The sequence below is a fragment of the Dendrobates tinctorius genome, unplaced genomic scaffold, assembly GCF_039654945.1.
Source record: "Dendrobates tinctorius isolate UK_male_01 unplaced genomic scaffold, ASM3965494v1 ptg000211l, whole genome shotgun sequence".
In the NCBI taxonomy this organism is placed as follows: Eukaryota; Metazoa; Chordata; class Amphibia; order Anura; family Dendrobatidae; genus Dendrobates; species Dendrobates tinctorius.
Window position 1 is genome coordinate 18551203 of NW_027361878.1, and position 22955 is coordinate 18574157.

The 22955-nt window shown below is 43.3% G+C and overlaps 1 protein-coding gene across 7 annotated transcripts in view; it reads right to left on the reverse strand.

Annotated features, from left to right (window-relative positions):
• Positions 1-22955, reverse strand: part of ZFTA (zinc finger translocation associated) — an 82517-nt gene that overhangs the window by 36526 nt on the left and 23036 nt on the right. For 4 of the 7 annotated variants that reach the window (XM_073554551.1, XM_073554554.1, XM_073554557.1 and 1 more), the window contains exons 3-4: positions 16154-16258; positions 3929-4033 (exon numbers count right to left, since the gene is read on the reverse strand). The exons of 1 other annotated variant lie outside the window; for it this stretch is intronic. In XM_073554551.1, the coding sequence (XP_073410652.1) occupies positions 3929-4033; positions 16154-16258 (210 nt within the window). The remainder of the gene's footprint in view (positions 1-3928; positions 4034-16153; positions 16259-22955) is intronic. 2 more of the 7 variants (XM_073554552.1, XM_073554553.1) reach the window with 2 other exon arrangements.

Genomic DNA, 22955 nt, shown 5'->3' on the forward strand with positions numbered 1-22955 from the left:
AATCACAGCCGAGTAAAAATCCCAGCTGTGATCTTGCCCCACCAGTGTGCTCCTAGGTCCAGCGCCGAAGATCCACAGTCCTGTGTCCCCCCGGAGACTGGCTGGCGTGATGCTGCTGAATGCAGTGCCTGCAGCAGAAATGGCCGCCGAAATAAAACGAGGAAGGAGAAGAAGGGGGCGGAGAGCTGAAAAGGGCGCGCAGAGCTGTGTAAAAACGCGCCCTGTCTCGATCCGTCCCATCTATGACACTGTAGAGTGTCATAACTGGAATCCGGGGGGCCGGGGGCGGAGAAGAGGCGGCGACTTCAGCTAGGCCAAAGCCACGGCCTAAATTAGATGCCGATGCCCAGAAAGGGCTCCAGGTCGGCGCGGAAGTCCGGGAGGGGGGTCAAAACTGAACCGGACCCCCACGGATTGAAAAAGCAGGATAGCGGTGGGGCTATAATCGGGAGGGGGGCTGTGAGAAGCCCTTCTGAGGCACCATAGATCTGGTGCTGCCGCAGAGACAGGGGCGCAGGGATCCCCTGTCTCCATTGTGCCATGCCTGCCTGCACTCCCCCCTGGCCCCGACAGGAGCCCGCAGGTGGGCTGGGGTCCCTCGTTACTCTGAGCTGCAGAGTGACGTGGTACAAATACAAACCCTACCTGAGGCATTTCAACCTAATACCCCCAGAGGGGGATTAGGGAGGGTGCAGCTGTCACCATCAGGGGGCTTCATCCTCGCCTCGACCTCAACCCAAGACCAAAAGGAATTGGGGAAGGAGGGGGATCTCGACTTCAAACCAGCACCCGCAGGACTGGGGAAGGAGCGACATGGGGAACAGCCACCTCAACTTCAACCGGGCACCCTATGATAGGGGACCGAGGAAGGAGCCATGTCGGGAGTCTCACAGGAGCCCTCTTTTCTTCATCTGTAATCCGGATGAAAAAGGAAAAAAAAAAATTTTTAGGTGTGCCTCCTTGCGACACTAAGCAAAAACTGGTGAAGGCTGATGCCGTCCAGGGTTGTATACTGCAGAGGAGGAGCCATAGTTAATCTTTTTCAGATTATGCATAGTGTCGCCTCCTAGTGGACAGCAGCATAACACCCATGGTTCTGTGTCCCCCAATGAGGCGACAGAGCAATTCCCCCTCTATCTATTTGCCCAGCTGTCGAGATCTTCGTCAAAACGGTGAGTAAAGACTTTGACAAAATACCAAAACATACGTATCACAATAATATTAGTAGGGAAGAAAGAGCGGCCCTTAGACGGATGAAGGATCTACAGGAATGTAATTTTTAAACCATCCGACAAAGGTGGAAATATTGTTATATGGCCGAAAGTGATGCATGAAGCAGAAGCTTTGAGACATCTCAAAGATACCAAATGCTACAGGAAATTGACTTTCAATCCTTTGAACAAGTATAAGGGCCCCGTCACACATAGCGATCTCGATAGCGAGATCGCTGCTGAGTCACAAGTTTTGTGACACAACAGCGATCTCACCAGCGAGATCGCTGTGTTTGACAGCGATAAGCGACCAGCCCCCCTGCCGGTATCACTGATCGCTCTTGGAAAGCCCTAGACATTTCTTTGATCGCTGGTCTCCCGCTAGCTAGCACGCATCGCTGCGTGTGACAGGCGGGAGACCAGCGATCAGCTGGTAACTAAGGTACACATCGGGTATCTAAGGGGACGTGCGTCACTTAGAAACCCGATGTGTACCTTAGTTACCAGCGCGTTGATGCAGGGAGCTGGTAACTAAGGTACACATCGGGTTTCTAAGTGACACACGTCCCTTAGATACCCGATGTGTACGTTAGTTACCAGCTCCCTGCATCAGCGCGCTGGTAACTAAGGTACACATCGGGTTTCTAAGTGACACACGTCCCTTAGATACCCGATGTGTACGTTAGTTACCAGCTTCCTGCATCAGCGCGCTGGTAACTAAGGTACACAGCGACGCTGCGCGCTCAGCGTCGCTGGTGAAGCTGTCTGTTTGATATCGTTGACACGTTGATATCGTTGTCGGGATCGCTGGTGAGTCGCTATGTGACGGGGCCTTAAGTCTGAATTACTGACAATCTTACAAATGGCGAGAGATAATGAAATTATCTCTAAAGAACTTTTTCATGCCCTACAAATTGATGATCCCACAATATCTACTTTGTACTTTTTACCTGAAGTACACAAAAATCAGTCTACTCCACCAGGAAGACCTATAATATCTGGTTGTAACAACTACCTGGAGAATGTCAATAAATATATTGACTCACAGCTCCAACCTTTAGTTTCTGAGTTACCATCTTGTATAAAGGATAGTGGAGACTTTTTGAAAAAGATTGATGGACTTCATATTGAGGCATATTGATGGACTTCATATTTATATACTTTATTGGTAACATGCGACATAGAATCACTGTATACCAATATTCGCCATACTGATGGAGTAAGAGCCTCAAAATTCTTTCTGAACTCTTCCAACATCACTCCATCTAAGAGAGACTTCATTGTTCAGCTACTGGAATTCTCGCTTTCGCACAATTCCTTTTTATTTAAGGGGTCCTTCTATCTGCAGCTTCAGGGCACAGCAATGGGGGCATCTTTTGCGCCCTCGTATGCCAATCTGTTCCTGGGGCTGTGGGAGAGGGACCTCTTCCTATCGGATTGTTTATCATCAATGGACCGTGTCCTATTTTGGGCACGGTATATTGATGATATTTTCATAGTTTGGCAGCGTAATGTTGAGACTTTAAATTAATTCATTTCTACATTGAATAAGAACCAATCAAATATACATCTGACATACCATTATGATTGTACTTCTATTGATTTCTTGGATATTAATATCAAGAGAGATGGGAACAACTACCTACAAACTGACTTATTCCGCAAACCAACGGCTGTCAATGCGCTCTTACATGCGTCATCATCACACCCTCCTGCACTTATTAGATCAATACCGATAGGTTAGTTCGTAAGAATTAGGAGAATATGCTCAGAGGATTTAGATTTTGAAAGAGAAGCAAAAATACTCAGGGAGAAATTTATTGAATGTGGATAGCAACCGTTATCTTAAAAGGGCATATAATAGAGCCAAACATAGATCAAGACAAGATGTTCTATACAAAGTGAAGTCCCCTGCTTCGGACCCTGGTGTGAGGTTTATTACAAAATATCATGGCCAAACTCAAGCTATGCAACAGATTCTGAAAAAATCATGGTCCATTCTACAGGCCGATCCAATAAATTCTCACTATGTCGGCAAAGGACCTAAGATTACATATAGGAAATCCCAGAGTATACGTGACTCAATAGTGAGCAGCCACTATACGAACGAGCCAATAACTTTCCTTTCCACAAATAAAAAGAACTATGGATGTAAACCTTGTGGTAGATGTGTAGCATGCACAAATATCAATCGGACGGATATATTTACTGATACAGGAAACTGTACAACATACAAGATAAAACATCAAATCACCTGTACTTCAAAAGCTGTAGTATATCATGCTACATGCCCTTGCCAACTTATTTATGTTGGTTTAACAACACGCCAACTAAAGGTTAGAGTCCGAGAGCACGTTTTAGGGATTGAAGCTGCTAAAAATGTTGAGGATTTAAATGAGTTAAAAACAATACCTCGACATTTTAAAATACATCACCAATGTGATGCATCTCTTTTACGTGTAACTGGAATTGACATGCTACAACCACACATAAGAGGAGGAAGAATTAGTAAAAATTCAGCCAAAATGGAAACCAAATGGATTTGGATACTCAACACTGTCTCATCTCTGGGCCTAAATGAGAATATAAGCTTTGCTCCGTTTTAGTAAACCATTAAACCATTTTTTACCGTGTATATTTTTTAGTTTTTTATCTTTTTTAGCTTTTATAGTTTTATTTTTATTTAATATTTTATATTATTTTTTAGTATTACTTACCAGATACAGATTGATGTGGTTGGCCTTTCTCATCCTTTTCTTGGATACTGGTGGGTGGTCGTTCAGCACTCATTTCTACTATCTTGTGGACGGATTGAAGATTACCTACAAAGGGTGAAGAGTATTATGAAGAATGATGGACTATTTTTATTTATTTTTGCTTCCTTATTCCCCCTTCTATTCCCCCTCCTTTTCCTTTTCATGCTTATTTTATATGTATACATATTTTCATGACCATTTCACTATGATATTTTATATATACATTTGATTTTTCACTATTGGATAATTGTCTTGTGTATTCATGTTGGATACATATCGTTTGCATATATAGGTATATGCCCTAATGTGTGCTATTATGTGCATAAACATGGGGGATGTGTGTATGTACATGTGCATGTATATATGGATGTGTATTGATCAAGCTTATATGTAGATTATTATGTGTTCATGTATTTATCTTTGTCATTGATGTACCATGTGGTTTATATACATAAGCATTATTAATCATCTATTTATTCATTTATTTATTATTGTTTTTATTTATTACATTATTACACTATAATTCTATTATTATACTTTTTTCCTACCAATGTTTAGTATTAATTATCTTTACACTTTCATTTTTTATCCATTTTCCTTTTTGTTTTTTGATATCACTACATTAGTATTTTCCTTTCCTTTTTTCCCTCCTTCCTTTGCGATTCAGCTATGATGATTAGAACTTTGTCTATTTCTTCCTTATTGCTGTGGACAGGAGCTGCACGCATGCGCAGTTGAGTGCCCCGGATAGTGTCTCACTTCCTGCGTCTACATGTATCCATGAGGACGGGTCGCGGTCATGTGACCTGTCGTCAGCGATCACATGATGCCGGGGCTGAGACCTTCCTGGGTTTCCTGATGCGGATGCATCATCACCACTCCGTCACCACCAATGAGAATGGCCTCCTTTTTATATATAAAATAGCGGTTTTCATATGGGTAACACCCCCTGACGAAGGAACACATTCGAAACGTGCGTCGGGGCGTGTTGAAGCACCTTAACCCTTACCATTATGGACCAACTGTGCATGTATTTTTTTAAGGCTATAGCCCCCTGTATGTTATTCTGAGTTGGTCAGTTTGATATTGTGCTTTTTCAATACATGGTCTGTTTATATATATATATTTTTTTAGACCTATATGTGACCAACATATAGCTCTCTATATGATATTTTTATGGGCCCTCCTCCATAATATAGCACACTGCAATTTGGCACTTAATAGTGCATTTCCCTACAGTTATTTAATGTAGGTACATGGTGCACTATGGGACTCTATTAAATGTTGGCACAATTTTGAAGTAGAGATTTATATGTAAACAGCACTTTTGTGTTGCACATATCACTTTATATATTTTTACACTATTTTTCATTCACTTTTCATTTGTGGTAGTTTACAGCAGGATTTCACACGGCTTTTGCACTATTTTAATTGTTTCAGCACTATAGTCACTATTTCCTGACTAGTTTATTATGATAAATAGTTCACTTTTTTGGCATATTATCTATATGAATTCGCACTTAGCACTGTATATTTGCACATTTTTGTTATTTATTACCTACATCTTTTGTGCTTTATGTTAAATTCTTGAATTTTACTGATACTATACTTGTGTGCTATATTTTACATTGGGGCCAAGCCTAATTAATCTAATTTTTTACTGTGGGTTGTATCACATTGATATATTAACAAAGTTTGTATCTATAGAATTCTTATGGTGCTTTTTTAGTGTAGTGTCAAGCAACCAATTTATAAAAAAAGTTTTTTATCAACAATTTTTTCTTTATGTCTTATTATTTTTTCATCTCTACGGACTCAGTACTTATTTATATATGATACCGAATGGTCTGCCATTCATCTTTTCAGTAGAGATATGTTACATTTAAGGTATATTATTTTTAATGACATATATATATATATATACACACACACATTTCTATGTAGTGTTTCCTCTGCTGTGTTTAACAATAATTCACTCTGTTCTGCACAGGCTCTGTGTGTCCAAAGATGGATTTGAAAGCCAGGGAAATTACTTGGCAAGGACGTATAAATGAAGTTTTTGGTAACATTAACACCGACTACTAATAGTTTACAATTTCATGTAATGTTAAAGAATATAAAACATCTCCTAAATAAGAGAACAAGAATATGGTGGAGCAAAGCTTTTCTTGAGAACTACATTCAGAAACACCTCATCCCTAGAGGTTTGAGAATAAGGCTATGTGCACACATAGTTTTTTGGCTCTGTGGATTTTGTAGAGAAAACCGCACTTAAATCCGCAGGACAAAAGTCCTGCGGTTTATATGCGGTTTTGTCCTGCGGTTTTACACCTCATAATGGATGAGGTGTAAAACTGCAGCGCTCCTGCACCAAACAATTGACATGCTGCGGATTGTAAACCGCAGCAAAACCGCGCGGAAAAATCCGCAGCATGTGCACAGCTTTTGTTTTTTATTTCCATAGGAAATAAAGGTACTGTACAACGCAGCAGAATCTGCTGCGGACCCGCAGCTGCAGAAATGCTGCGGAACCATAGCAGAATCCGCACCGTGTGCACATACCCTAAGGGTTGTTGTTGAAGATGATGAGTTTATCACCTACTGGGAAAATATATGTAATGACACATCTAAAAAAACTGATGGAACTTTTGATCAAACTTAATTTAAAATCCATGCAGGAGTTGGATAAGAAAATAGAGGAAATGTATATGGATGTTAAAAAAGAACTAACCGCGAAACAAATCAAGGAGATAGAGTCACAACTAAATCAAGAAATGGATTCCTGGGTTAAAAATATCCAGGAAAAACAGTCCATTAAATTAAATAGAGACCAGAGGGATTTTGCATCTGGTAATATATATAGATGGAAAGGTAACACCATCAAAGCTTCGATAAGGGATAGAACTCCATCTTTGTCATCCCATCCCCCTATAAGTGACGTGTCTGGTGCCTCCTCTTCCGTCTCTAGCATGGCTAATTCTACTCCCAAGAGAAAGCATACATCACGATTTCAACACAATAAGCGAAATTTTACATATTCACCAGATAACAGGAAGGATTCTTTGAAGGTAATCACTCTCAGTGAATATTCATTTTCTTTAACTGAATTAAATGTATTGAATAAAGTCAATTTTGATAAATTTGATGCAATCAAAGACCTTCATTTATTTGCCAGGAAACTTCTTTAACGCTTTTTTCATAATGAAAATGCCTGTAAATTAATTCCAACAGAGGCGGTAGATCAGGCACTAGCAATTTTGGAAGATCTAGCAAGAGAACACAATATTAAAGGTGACATGATACCTCCATCTATCTGTCCGAAATCACGGAAAAGGAGATTTTTGTGTACTCACCGTAAAATCTCTTTCTCTTAGCCTATAATTGGGGGACACAGAACCATGGGTGTTATGCTGCTGTCCACTAGGAAGCGACACTATGCATAATCTGAAAAAGATTAACTATGCCTCCTCCTCTGCAGTATACACCCCTGGACGGCATCAGCCTTCACCAGTTTTGTGCAAAAGCATTAGGAGGAACATAACAGAAACAACATAACCATGCCTGTAAGAAGGCCACTATGTACGAGCTCAAAGAACAATATGAGAACTCAACCGTAACAACGGCCCATAAGGGCAACAGGGTGGGAGCTGTGTCCCACAATTAGAGGCTAAGAGAAAGAGATTTTACGGTGAGTACACAAAAATCTCCTTTACTCTGTCGCCTCATTGGGGGACACAGAACCATGGGACGTTCCAAAGCAGTCCCTGGGTGGGAAGTAATGGACAAGTATTGTGCCAACAGGTCCCTAGACTTGGGGCACTGCCGCCTGCAGAACCCGTCTGCCCAGACTCGCGTCCGCTGAGGACTTAGGTCATGGACTCTGTAGTGTTTTGGAAACTTGTGTAGGCTAGTCCAAGTGGCCGCCGTACACACTTGTTGTGCCGAATAGCCCAGGAGGCCCCTACCGCCCGCGTAGAGTGTGCCGTGCTACCGGCCGGAAGAGAATTGTTAAGGCGGTAAGCCTCCTGTATGGTGGACTTGATCCACCTGTCAAGGGTAGCTTTGGAAGCTGGCAGACCCTGGTGAACGCCTTCAGGAAGAAGGAAAAGGGAATCAGACTTCCAGAGGGGTGCAGTCCTAGACACGTATATACGCAATGCCCTGATGAGGTCAAGTGTATGCAGAGCCTTCTCCACTCTATGCAAAGGGATGGCAGTGAAATTTCCTCATTGAGGTGGAAGTTGGACACAACCTTCGGAAGGAAGGATGGGACTGTACGGAGAACCACTTTGTCCTGGTGAAAAGCCAGGAAGGGCCGTCTGCAGGAGAGTGCTGACAGTTCAGACACCCTGCGTAGCGCGGTGATTGCCACCAGAAAGACCACCTTCTGTGATAGAAGGCGGAGTGGGACTTCCTTAAGAGGTTCGAAAGGTGGTGCCTGCAATGCTGTCAGGACCAGGTTGAGGTCCCATGTTTCCAGTGGACGTCTGTAGGGAGGAACCAATCGGGAAACCCCCTGGAGGAAAGTCCTTAATTGTGGCTTGTTAGCAATACGTCTTGGAAAAAGTACTGACAGCGCTGACACCTGGCTCTTAAGCGAGCCCAGGGATAGACTAGCGTCCAGACCCGATTAGAGAAAGCCAAGTACTTTTGGGAGGGAATAAGGGAGCGGGATCTGGCCGCGATATTCACACCAGGTAAAGAAAGCTTTCCATTTACGGAAATAAATCTTGGTGGAGGCTGGCTTCCGTGCTCTGATCATGGTTCTAATGACGTCCGTGAGAGCCCTGCCTGGGTTAGAACCCAGGTCTCAAGGGCCACGCCATCAAATTGAGAGCCCCTGAGTTCTGGTGGTAGAACGGGCCTTGTGACAGAAGATCGGGACGGTCGGGGAGACGCCAGGGGACGTCTGCTGTAAGTTGTACGATGTCGGCGTACCATGTACGTCTGGGCCAGTCTGGCGCGATTAGGATGGTTGGAGCTCCCTCTTGTTTGATCTACCTCACGACTCTGGATATCAGGGGGAGAGGTGGAAAAATGTACAGAAGCTGGAACTGAGTCCAGTCCTGAACCAGTGCATCTGCTCCGAGCGACCGCGGGTCGCGGGTCCTGACCATAAAATTGGAGACCTTGGCATTGAGGTGGGATGCCATTAGGTCCACGTCCAGAGTCACCCAGCGATGGCAGATCTGGCGGAAAATTTCGGGATGGAGAGACCACTCCCCCGAGCCCATTCCTTGTCTGCTGAGGTAGTCGGCTTCCCAGTTGTCCACAACCGGAATGTGGACCTCAGAGAGTACCGACCTCGTGTTTTTCGCCCAGTGGAGGATATGTGCGACTTCTCTCATCACCTGAGTACTGCGGGTCCCGCCTTGGTGGTTCACATATGCCACGGCCGTGGCATTGTCCTACTGTACTCTGATATGAGAGGCTGCCAGTAAGTGAGGAAAGGCTCTCAATGCCAGGAAGATGGCCCGAATTTCCAGGATGTTGATGGGCATGTTCGCTTCCACTGGTGACCACTTTCCCTATGTTCTGTGATGTAGGTGCACCGCACCCCAACCTGTCAGGCTCGTGTCGGTGGTCAGAACCTTCCATTGACCTGAGAGAAAGGATTTTCCCGTTGCCAGTGAGGTTGGCTTGAGCCACCAGTGCAGGGACCTCATGGTTGCCGATGTTAGCCCGAACTCCCTGTCGAGGGAGAAAGGATGCCTGTCCCAGGACTTGAGGATAGCTAGTTGAAAAGGCCTGAGGTGAAACTGGGCAAATGGTACCTCCTCCATTGCCGCTGCCATCCTGCCGAGGACTCTCATGGCAAACCGGAGAGATCGGGGAAAATTGCAGAGGAGTATGCGAACTCCTAGACGAAGAGCCAGTGCCTTGTCCCTGGGAAGGAGCACCAGACCCCTGGAGGTGTCAAATAGCATCCCCAGAAAGGTCAGAAACTGACTCGGGGCAGTCGATGACTTTTGTAGGTTGACTAACCAGCCCAGGTGACTCAGAGTGTCTATTACGATTGAGACGCTGACCTCGCAGTCCTTGAAGGTGGAAGCCTTGATGAGAAGGTCGTCCAGGTATGGAACGACTACTATGCCTCTGGAATGCAGAACGTCCACGGTGGCAGCCATGATCTTTGTAAACGCTCTGGGAGCCGTGGCGAGTCCGAACGGGAGAGCCACGAACTGGTAGTGGTCCTGGTTGATTGCAAACCTGAGAAATCTCTGATGGGGGGGAGCAATCGGTATATGCAGGTATGCGTCTTGTATGTCTATGGAGGCGAGATATTCTACCTGCTCCATGGACGCAATGATGGACCGAAGGGACTCCATGCGAAAATGACGAACCCGCACATACTTGTTGAGTTGTTTTAGGTCCAGCATTGCCCGGACGCTGCCTCCTTTCTTGGGGACTACGAACAGATTGGAGTAGAACCCTCGAAAGAGCTCGGCCGTGGGAACCGGTACTATGACTCCTGCTTGAAGGAGGGAGGAAACAGCCTGGTGGAAGGCACGAGCCTTGTCTGGCGATTTTGGGGGGACAGAGAGGAAGAACCGGTTGGTTGGGCTGGAAGTGAACTCTATCTTGTATCCGGAAGACACCATTTCCTTGACCCATCTGTCTTCTGTAATAGGCAGCCAGACTTGCTGAAAGATTAGAAGTCGTCCGCATACGGGTGGGGTGTCTTCCGGAGTTCATCAGTCATGATGAGGAGAAAGTTTGAGGCTTTCCTCCTTTGGGCTTTGCCTGGCCTGCTTTTGACTGCCAGGTCCTGTCAGGCCTCTGCGCCGCCCGTGGGTTGTACCTATGGGGAGAGCGGTTACGATTTTGTGCTGGACGCGAGACGGACCAGGCTGAAGCATTCCGAAAGGATCGGAATCGTGTTTGGTTACGCCTTCTGAATGTGCGTTTAGGCTTTAGTTGAGGGAGATAAGTACTCTTACCCCCAGTGGCGTTGGAAATCATTGTATCCAACTTTTCACCGAAAAGCCGCCCACTGAGGTACGGGAGATGCGTGAGGGACTTCTTTGAGGCCGCGTCCGCTTTCCATTCCCGCAGCCAGAGGATACGCCGGATTGTGATGGCGTTTGATGCTATCCCCGCTACACCTCATGCGGAATCCAGAGCTGCATGAAGCATGTAATCATGTAATCTGCTACCACTGCTATTTGAACCACTTGGTCCGACAGCTCAGGATTTGAAGCTTGGAGGCCAGTCTGCAATTTTCTGGCCCAAGCCAGAAAGGCCTTGGCCGCCCAGACTGAAGCGAGCGCGGGAGCCAGAGAGGCCCCTGCCGCTTCGAAAATTGAACAAGCCATGCGTTCTACCTGCCGGTCTGCTGCGTCCCTGAGGATTGAGCTATCTGGCAGTGAAAGGAGGGTCTGTGCTGCTAGTCTAGAGACTGGGGGGTCCACTTCAGGTGGATCTGTCCACTCCTTGGTGTCCTTCTGTGGGAACGGGTACCTTGCCTCCAAATATTTGCGGTTGGCGAATTTCTTCTCAGGCTGCGAAAACTGCTTAGTCAGAATCGCCTGAAATTCCAGGTGATTAGAGAAGTCCTTAGGTGGTTTCAGAACACTTTCAAAGCAAATCTTGTGTTCTGAGGCTTCCGGGGGTGGATCAGAAATGTCCAGCACCCGATGGATGGAAGAGATTACATCCTCAACTAGCGCTGTATTGCTAGGAGGACCAGGGACCGGAGACCTCTCAGTTTCGTTGTCTGAGTCGGAGTCACAGATGCCTTCCGAATCCTGCCTATCGCTAAGGTGTTCCCTGGTGGGCGAACTGGGGCGGAGGTCTTCTGTGGTCGGGGATTGCTGTGGAGATCTGCGTTGCCTGTCTATGTTAGGGGACGGTCTAGGTGACCTGGAACTACGGTGTCTCTCCCTAGAGGGGGATGACCGTGTGCTATGGGATGACGCAGGTGAACGCGACCTGTGGGTCCGCTTACGTCTGGGAGTGCCGGAAACGGCATGTCCCTGAGTGTAGCTGTCCCTTTGCTGGGTAACGCTCATAGCCGAGACATGACCCTGCAGAGCCTGGAGCAATGTGGAGGTTAGGTTATCTATGGACTGCGTCATACACTGCGACATCTGGGTAGCCCATTCCGGCGTGGTAGCAGACGCTGAAACATTGGTAGGAGCCTCTTAGGGTTCTGACCCAATATTTTGGATACAATCCCGGCAGTGCGGGTACGTACTGCCACTGGGGAGAGTGGTTTTGCAGGCTGTGCAGAATGCATAAAAACAGTACTGCCTGGTCTCTTCCTTGAGCCCGGCATGGTGTACAGAGTGCAGAAGGGCTGGCTATGCAGAGGGCCCTACAGGGATGGCTATACAGAGGAAACCTATAGGAGAGCCTTACAGGGAATATGGAATCACAGCCGAGTAAAAAATCCCAGCTGTGATCTTGCCCCACCAGTGTGCTCCTAGGTCCAGTGCCGAAGAGCCACAGTCCTGTGTCCCCCCGGAGACTGGCTGGCGTGATGCTGCTGAATGCAGTGCCTGCAGCAGAAATGGCCGCCGAAATAAAACGAGGAAGGAGAAGGGGGTGGAGAGCTGAAAAGGGCGCGCAGAGCTGTGTAAAAACGCGCCCTGTCTCGATCCGTCCCATCTATGACACTGTGGAGTGTCATAATTGGAACCCGGGCGGCCGCCGGGCCAGGGGCGGAGAAGAGGCGGCGACTTCAGCTAGACCAAAGCCACGGCCTAATTTAGATGCTGATGCCCAGAAAGGGCTCCAGGCCGGCGCGGAAGTCCGGGAGGGGGGGTCAAAACTGAACCGGACCCCCACGGATTGAAAAAGCAGGATAGCGGCGGGGCTATAATCGGGAGGGGGGCTGTGAGAAGCCCTTCTGAGGCACCATAGATCTGGTGCTGCCGCAGAGACAGGGTGCAGGGATCCCCTGTCTCCATTATGCCATGCCTGCCTGCACTCCCCCCTGGCCCCGACAGGAGCCCGCAGGTGGGCTGGGGTCCCTCGTTACTCTGAGCTGCAGAGTGCCGTGGTACAAACCCTACCTGAGGCGTCTCAACCTAATACCCCCAGAGGGGGATAAGGGAGGGTGCTGCTGTCACCATCAGGGGGCTTCATCCTCGCCTCGACCTCAACCCAAGACCAAAAGGAATTGTGGAAGGGGGATCTCGACTTCAAACCAGCACCCGCAGCGCTGGGGAAGGAGCGACATGGGGAACAGCCACCTCAACTTCAACCGGGCACCCCATGATAGGGGACCGAGGAAGGAGCCATGTCGGGAGTCTCACAGGAGACCCTCTTTTCTTCATCTGTAATCTGGATGAAAAAGGAAAAAAAAAAAATCTTTAGGTGTGCCTCCTTGCAACACTAAGCAAAAACTGGTGAAGGCTGACGCCGTCCAAGGGTGTATACTGCAGAGGAGGAGCCATAGTTAATCTTTTTCAGATTATGCATAGTGTCGCCTCCTAGTGGACAGCAGCAAAACACCCATGGTTCTGTGTCCCCCAATGAGGCGACAGAGTAATTCCCCCTCTATTTGCCCAGCTGTCGAGATCTTCGTCAAAACGGTGAGTAAAGACTTTGACAAAATACCAAAACATCCGTATCACAATAATATTAGTAGGGAAGAAAGAGCGGCCCTTATATGGATGAAGGACCTACAGGAATGCAATTTTTAAACCATCCGACAAAGGTGGAAATATTGTTATATGGCCGAAAGTGATGCATGAATCAGAAGCTTTGAGACATCTCAAAGATACCAAATGCTACAGGAAATTGACTTTCAATCCTTTGAACAAGTATAAGGGCCCCGTCACACATAGCGATCTCGATGGCGAGATCGCTGCTGAGTCACAAGTTGTGTGACACAACAGCGATCTCACCAGCGAGATCGCTGTGTTTGACAGCGATAAGCGACCATCCCCCCTGCCGGTATCACTGATCGCTCTTGGAAAGCCCTAGACATTTCTTTGATCGCTGGTCTCACGCTGGCTAGCACGCATCACTGCGTGTGACAGGCGGGAGACCAGCGATCAGATGGTAACTAACGTACACATCGGGTATCTAAGGGGACGTGCGTCACTTAGAAACCCGATGTGTACCTTAGTTACCAGCGCGCTGATGCAGGGAGCTGGTAACTAAGGTACACATCGGGTTTCTAAGTGACACACGTCCCTTAGATACCCGATGTGTACGTTAGTTACCAGCTTCCTGCATCAGCGCACTGGTAACTAAGGTACACTGCGACGCCGCGCGCTCAGCGTCGCTGGTGCTGATCGCTGGTGAAACTGTCTGTTTGATATCGTTGACACGTTGATATCGTTGTCGGGATCGCTGGTGAGTCGCTATGTGACGGGGCCTTAAGTCTAAATTACTGACAATCTTACAAATGGCGAGAGATAATGAAATTATCTCTAAAGAACTTTTTCATGCCCTACAAATTGATGATCCCACAATATCTACTTTGATTTTTGTGTATTTTAGGTAAAAAGTACAGTCTACTCCACCAGGAAGACCTATAATATCTGGTTGTAACAACTACCTGGAGAATGTCAATAAATATATTGACTCACAGCTCCAACCTTTAGTTTCTGAGTTACCATCTTGTATAAAGGATAGTGGAGACTTTTTGAAAAAGATTGATGGACTTCATATTGAGGCAGATACTTTATTGGTAACCTGTGACATAGAATCACTGTATACCAATATTCGCCATACTGATGGAGTAAGAGCCTCACAATTCTTTCTGAACTCTTCCAACATCACTCCATCTAAGAGAGACTTCATTGTTCAGCTACTGGAATTCTCGCTTTCGCACAATTTCTTTTTATTTAAGCGGTCCTTCTATCTGCAGCTTCAGGGCACAGCAATGGGGGCATCTTTTGCGCCCTCGTATGCCAATCTGTTCCTGGGGCTGTGGGAGAGGGACCTCTTCCTATCGGATTGTTTATCATCAATGGACCGTGTCCTATTTTGGGCACGGTATATTGATGATATTTTCATTGTTTGGCAGCGTAATGTTGAGACTTTAAATTAATTCATTTCTACATTGAATAAGAACCAATCAAATATACATCTGACATACCATTATGATTGTACTTCTATTGATTTCTTGGATATTAATATCAAGAGAGATGGGAACAACTACCTACAAACTGACTTATTCCGCAAACCAACGGCTGTCAATGCGCTCTTACATGCGTCATCATCACACCCTCCTGCACTTATTAGATCAATACCGATAGGTCAGTTCGTAAGAATTAGATGCTGAGAGGATTTAGATTTTGAAAGAGAAGCAAAAATACTCAGGGAGAAATTTATTGAACGTGGATAGCAACCGTTATCTTAAAAGGGCATATAATAGAGCCAAACATAGATCAAGACAAGATGTTCTATACAAAGTGAAGTCCCCTGCTTCGGACCCTGGTGTGAGGTTTATTACAAAATATCATGGCCAAACTCAAGCTATGCAACAGATTCTGAAAAAAATCATGGTCCATTCTACAGGCCGATAATTTCTCACTATGTCGGCAAAGGACCTAAGATTACATATAGGAAATCCCAGAGTATACGTGACTCAATAGTGAGCAGCCACTATACGAACGAGCCAATAACTTTCCTTTCCACAAATAAAAAGAACTATGGATGTAAACCTTGTGGTAGATGTGTAGCATGCACAAATATCAATCGGACGGATATATTTACTGATACAGGAAACTGTACAACATACAAGATAAAACATCAAATCACCTGTACTTCAAAAGCTGTAGTATATCATGCTACATGCCCTTGCCAACTTATTTATGTTGGTTTAACAACACGCCAACTAAAGGTTAGAGTCCGAGAGCACGTCTTAGGGATTGAAGCTGCTAAAAATGTTGAGGATTTAAATGAGTTAAAAACAATACCTCGACATTTTAAAATACATCAAGAAAATGTGATGCATCTCTTTTACGTGTAACTGGAATTGACATGCTACAACCACACATAAGAGGAGGAAGTATTAGTAAAAATTCAGCTAAAATGGAAACCAAATGGATTTGGATACTCAACACTGTCTCACCTCTTGGCCTAAATGAGAATATAAGCTTTGCTCCGTTTTAGTAATCCATTAAACCGTTTTTTACCGTGTATATTTTATAGTTTTTTATCTTTTTTAGCTTTTATAGTTTTATTTTTATTTAATATTTTATATTATTTTTTAGTATTACTTACCAGATACAGATTGATGTGGTTGGCTTTTCTCATCCTTTTCTTGGATACTGGTGGGTGGTCGTTCAGCACTCATTTCTACTATCTTGTGGACAGATTGAAGATTACCTACAAAGGGTGAAGAATATTATGAAGAATGATGGACTATTTTTATTTCATTATTCCCCTTCCATTCCCCCTCCCCCCCCCTTTTTTTTTTCCCTATTCCCCCTCTTTTTTCCTTTTCAAGCTTATTTTATATGTATACATATTTTCATGACCATTTCACTATGTTTTATATATATATTTGATTTTTCACTATTGGATAATTGTCTTGTGTATTCATGATGGATGCATATCGTTTCCAGATATAGGTATATGCCCTAATGTGTGCTATTATGTGCATAAACATGGGGGATGTGTGTATGTACATGTGCATGTATAAATGGATGTGTATTGATCAAGCTTATAGGTAGATTATGTGTTCATGTATTTATCTTTGTCATTGATGTAACATGTGGTTTATATACATAAGCATTATTACTCATCTAATTATTCATTTATTTATTATTGTTTTTATTTATTACATTATTACACTATAATTCTATTATTATACTTTTTCCCTACCAATGTTTAGTATTAATTATCTTTACACTTTCATTTTTTATCCATTTTCCTTTTTGTTTTTTGATATCACTACATTAGTATTTTCCTTTCCTTTTTTCCCTCCTTCCTTTGCGATTCAGCTATGATCATTAGAACTTTGTCTATTTCTTCCTTATTGCTGTGGACAGGAGCTGCACGCATGCGCAGTTCAGTGCCCCGGATAGTGTCTCACTTCCTGCGTCTACATGTATCCATGACGACTGGTCGCGGTCATGTGACCTGTCGTCAGCGATCACATGACACCGGGGCTGAGACCTTCCTGGGTTTCCTGATGCGGATGCATCATCACCACTCCGTCACCACCAATGAGAATGGCCTCCTTTTTAAATATAAAATAGCGGTTTTCATATGGGTAACACACCCTGACGAAGGAACACATTCGAAACGCGCGTCGGGGCGCGTTGAAGCACCTTAACCCTTACCATTATGGACCAACTGTGCATGTATTTTTTACAGCTATAGCCCCCTGTATGTTATTCTGAGTTGGTCAGTTTGATATTGTGCTTTTTCCATACATGGTCTGTTTATATATGGTTTTTTTAGACCTATATGTGACCAACATATAGCTCTCTATATGATATTTTTATGGGCCCTCCTCCATAATATAGCACAATGCAATTTGGCACTTAATAGTGCATTTCCCTACAGTTATTTAATGTAGGTACATGGTGCACTATGGGACTCTATTAAATGTTGGCACAATTTTGAAGTAGAGATTTATATGTAAACAGCACTTTTGTGTTGCACATATCACTTTATATATTTTTACACTATTTTTCATTCACTTTTCATTTGTGGTAGTTTAGTGCAGGATTTCACACGGCTTTTGCACTACTTTAATTGTTTCAGCACTATAGTCACTATTTCCTGACTAGCTTATTATGATAAATAGTACACATTTTTTGGCATATTATCTATATGAATTCGCACTCAGCACTGTATATTTGCACATTTTTATAATTTATTACCTACATCTTTTGTGCTTTATGTTAAATTCTTGAATTTTACTGATACTATACTTGTGTGCTATATTTTACATTGGGGCCAAGCCTAATTAATCTAATTTTTTACTGTGGGTTGTATCACATTGATATATTAACCAGGGCTGTGGAGTCGGAGTCGTGGAGTCGGAGTTAGTTTTGGTTGGAGTCTGAGTCGGTAGAAATGTACCGACTCCAGCTTTAAAAAAAATGTATTAATATTTCATAATTGAACTTTCATATGAATTTTATAAATGTTACTCAAATATATATGTTCTATCAAACTATGAACAACAGTGATAAGCAGTTCTGCTGGAGATGGAGACATTTCTTACTTCTTGTGTGTCACTGTTCTCCACTGCCCTTATCTAATCTTATACTTGGTTAACCTCATGCTGCCCCAACCCCCCTACTTACAATGTATGAAACTGAAAGTGAAAATGTGTTGCAAATTCTTAGTAGTAAAGCTCCTCCTCTAGACTAGATCATACTAGGTGTGCGTCTTCCAAGCATCTCACAGCTGCCTGCTACTCAGAAGAGGAAGACTGTAAGAAGTATTATCCTTTCAACAAACTTTGCATCAGTTAACTGTGAGTACATGAGGAATAATAACAGTATTACTGACCACTATATCAGTTGTACGACCTGGCAATAATTTTGTACAATTGTTTTTAGGAAATACAATTGTCATTTGGATTGTGAATGCAGAGTTAAAAACCTGAGAATGTCAAAGAAGCATCACATTAAATCAGCTGTATTTGAACATTTCACCATCACTCAAGATAGAAAACATTATGTCTGTCAGTGTATGACAAATGATCCAGACGAAAACAAATCTGTGAAGCCAAGATGAGTGCATATTCAGGCAAAGATAAAAATGCTCCTACCAGAGCTACTAATCTAAAGAGACATTTACAGCGCTTTCATCCAGAAGTACTGAAAGCAGTGGATGAGAAAGACTGCATCCAAACCAATGAACCAGTGCCCAGCTCTTCCAGCCAAACAAAGGAGCAGAGAACTTTGCAGCCATCAGTTGCAAGATATTTTGTCAGTGACAAAGTTACTGTGACAATGACAGTAGATACATTTAAAAAACAGATCATAGAGCTTGTTGTAAAGGATAGTGTGCCTATTTCATTATTTTCACGACCAGCTTTTGTGTGTCTGAATGGGGAAATGGCCCGCAAGCTTGGTGTTTCTCTGGAGAGAGTATTAGAAAATTAGTAATCGAAGAAGCTTTTAAACAAAAGGAAGAACTTAAAAAAACTCTCAAGGGACACTTTCTGTTTCTTAAAATGGATGCCTGCACACGTCACAGAGTGAACTCAAAGCTCATCACACCAGTGAGTTTCTCCAGGTCTTGGTGGAAAAGGTTCTGCAAAACTATGAACTTAAAAAAGAGCAAGTTCTTTCTGTCGTAACTGACAATGCTTCAAATATGATAAGTACTATTAAGCTAATGAATAAGAGCAATGATGGTGACCAGCAGCTAGAAGAACATTCTGGGTCCACAGACACAGAAATGTTTGAAATAGAGGAACACAGTATTGTAACTGAGGAGCAAACTGAAGTTGCTTCAGATGAACAGCAACATGATAGTTTAGATGATCTTGTTGAAACTGTGTCAATATGTTCTTTCATTCATCACATGCGCTGTGTTGTGCATACGCTATAGCTGGCTATAAGGGACAGTCTGCAAGAAGGACATGCTGCTGCACTGATTGGCAAGGTGAGAAAATTGGCTACTGTTGCCAGAACCCCTAAAGTTGACTCAATTTTGAAGAGACGTGCTGGAAAAGGGGCAATTATTGATCAAGCCACACGATGGGGCAGTACTTACTTAATGATTCAGCGCTTGGTTGAACTGAAAACCTTTCTTGTAGACATGGCTAACCCTCAACTGACGCTAAATGAAAGTCAGTGGAATCAGGTGACTGAGCTGGAAAAATTGCTAGAGCACCCATTTACAGTGACTAAAAAATTACAAGCAGAGGACTTAACTCCAGGTATTTTCTTAAAGGAGTGGAAGAACCTGATGTTTCGCCTGTCCCAAAGAGGAGGGTTAATTGCAAGTGGCATTGCTACATCAATGAAACGGAGAGAGGAGCTACTATTACAAAATAACATTCTTTTGGCAGCTGTTTATGTAGACCCAATGCATCGGATTCTTCTAGATGATCAACAGCTAAGTAAAGGAAAAGAAGCTCTGTTTGAAATAGCAGTAAGGATGAAAGGGTTGCAGAACAGTCAGGAGGAACAAGAAGAATTTGGTCGTCCTGCCACATCTTCATCCTCATCATAAACTGATGAAGAATTTAATTTCGAAAAATATTTGGATCACAAGGACCGTGCAAAGCGTTTCCGCCTAGAAGAAGAGTCATCCCCATCAAGGAACACAGCCAGTACATTTCAGCAGAATTTTTCATGTGCACTTAAAGAAATTGAGAAATTTGACCGTTCATCAAAAATAACAGTGCAACAAGCGATTCCTCTGTATCCTGACATTGTCAGAGATGTTGCCCGAGTGGTTACTGCTTTGCCACCAACACAAGTTAGTGTAGAGAGGTTGTTCTCTGCTCTCAAAATAATTAGATCAGATTTGAGGGCATCCATGAAGGAGGATCTGACAGAGGCAATACTTTTTCTGAGGACAAATTTATAGATTTCTTCTTATTAACTGCATAAAAGTGTTTATTGCATATTTACTTACAGTTTAGAAAAGTTTATAAAAGTTATTTGCTATATTCTAATTGTATTCTAATAAATGTAGTTTTTGCTCTAAGTGGTCTGATTACTTATATGATGGTGAGAAACTGAATAAGCACGATGTTTAATATTTTACAACAGTAAATTTGTTGTTATGAATTGGCCATTTATGTCGGAGCCGGAGTCGGAGCCTGATAAAATCCAGGAGTCGGAGTCGGAGTCGCAACTGTGGCTTACCGACTCCACAGCCCTGATATTAACAAAGTTTGTATCTATAGAATTCTTATGGTGCTTTTTTAGTGTATACAGTGTCAAGTAACTCATTTATAATAAAGGTTTTTTTATCAACAATTTTTTCTTTACGTCTTATTATTTTTTCATCTATATGGACTCAGTACTTATTTATATATGATACCGAATGGTCTGCCATTCATCTTTTCAGTAGAGATATGTTACATTTAAGGTATATTATTTTTAATTAAATATTATTTTTAATTAATAAATATATATATATATATATATATATATATATATATATATACACATATATATATATATATATACACATACATACATACACATTTCTATGTAGTGTTTCCTCTGCTGTGTTTAACAATAATTCACTGTGTTCTGCACAGGCTCTGTGTGTCCAAAAATGGATTTGAAAGCCAGGGAAATTACTTGGCGAGGACGTATAAATGAAGTTTTTGGTAACATTAACACTGTAACACCGACTACTAATGGTTTACAATTTGATGTAATTTTAAAGAATATAAAACATCTCCTAAATAAGAGAACAAGAATATGGTGGAGCAAAGCTTTTATTGAGAACTACATTCAGAAACACCTCATCCCTAGAGGTTTGAGAATAAGGGTTACACCCTCTTTTGTAGTTGAAGATGATGAGATAACTATCAACTGGGAAAATAAATGTAATGACACGTCTAAAAAAATGATGGAACTTTTGATCAAACTTAATTTAAAATCCATGCAGGAGTTGGAAAGAAAATAGAGGAAATGTATATGGATGTTAAAAAAGAACTAACTGCAGAACAAATAAAGGAGATAGAGTCACAACTAAATCAAGAAATGGATTCCTGGGCTAAAAATATCCAGGAAAAACAGTCCATTAAATTAAATAGAGACCAGAGGGATTTTTCATCTGGTAATATATATAGATGGAAAGGTAACACCATCAAAGCTTCGATAAGGGATAGAACTCTATCTTTGTCATCCCATCCCCCTATAAGTGACGTGTCTGGTGCCTCCTCTTCCGTCTCTAGCATGGCTAATTCTACTCCCAAGAGAAAGCGTACATCACGATTTCAACCCAATAAGCGAAATTTTACATATTCACCAGATAACAGGAAGGATTCTTTGAAGGTAATCACTCTCAGTGAATATTCATTTTCTTTAACTGAATTAAATGTATTGAATAAAGCCAATTTTGATAAATTTGATGCAATCAAATACCTTCATTTATTTGCCAGGAAACTTCTTTTTAAACGCTTTTTTCATAATGAAAATGGCTGTAAATTATTTCCAACAGAGGCGGAAGATGAGGCACTAGCAATTTTGGAAGATCTAGCAAGAGAACACAATATTAAAGGTGACATGATACCTCCATCTATCTGTCCGAAATCACGGAAAAGGAGATTTGTGTGTACTCACCGTAAAATCTCTTTCTCTTAGCCTCTAATTGGGGGACATAGAACCATGGGTGCTATGCTGCTGTCCACTAGGAAGCGACACTGCATAATCTGAAAAAGATTAACTATGCCTCCTCCTCTGCAGTATACACCCCTGGACGGCGTCAGCCTTCACCAATTTTGTGCAAAAGCATTAGGAGGAACATAACAGAAACAACATAACCATGCCTGTAAGAAGGCCACTATGTACGAGCTCAAAGAACAATATGAGAACTCAACCGTAACAACTGCCCATAAGGGCAACAGGGTGGGAGCTGAGTCCCACAATTAGAGGCTAAGAGAAAGATTTTACGGTGAGTACACAAAAATCTCCTTTACTCTGTCGCCTCATTGGGGGACACAGAACCATGGGACGTCCCAAAGCAGTCCCTGGGTGGAAAGCAATGGACAAGTATTGTGCCAACAGGTCCCTAAACTTGGGGCACTGCCGCCTGCAGAACCCGTCTGCCCAGACTCGCGTCCGCTGAGGACTGGGTATGGACTCTGTAGTGTTTTGGAAACGTGTGTAGGCTAGTCCAAGTGGCCGCCTTACACACTTGTTGTGCCAGAGCCTGGTGCCGAATAGCCCAGGAGGCCCCTAACGCCCGCGTAGAATGTACCGTGCTACCGGCCGGAACAGAATTGTTAAGGCGGTAAGCCTCCTGAATGGTGGACTTGATCCACCTGTCATGGGTAGCTTTGGAAGCTGGCAGACCCTGGTGAACGCCTTCAGGAAGAAGGAAAAGGGAATCACACTTCCGGAGGGGTGCAGTCCTAGACACGTAT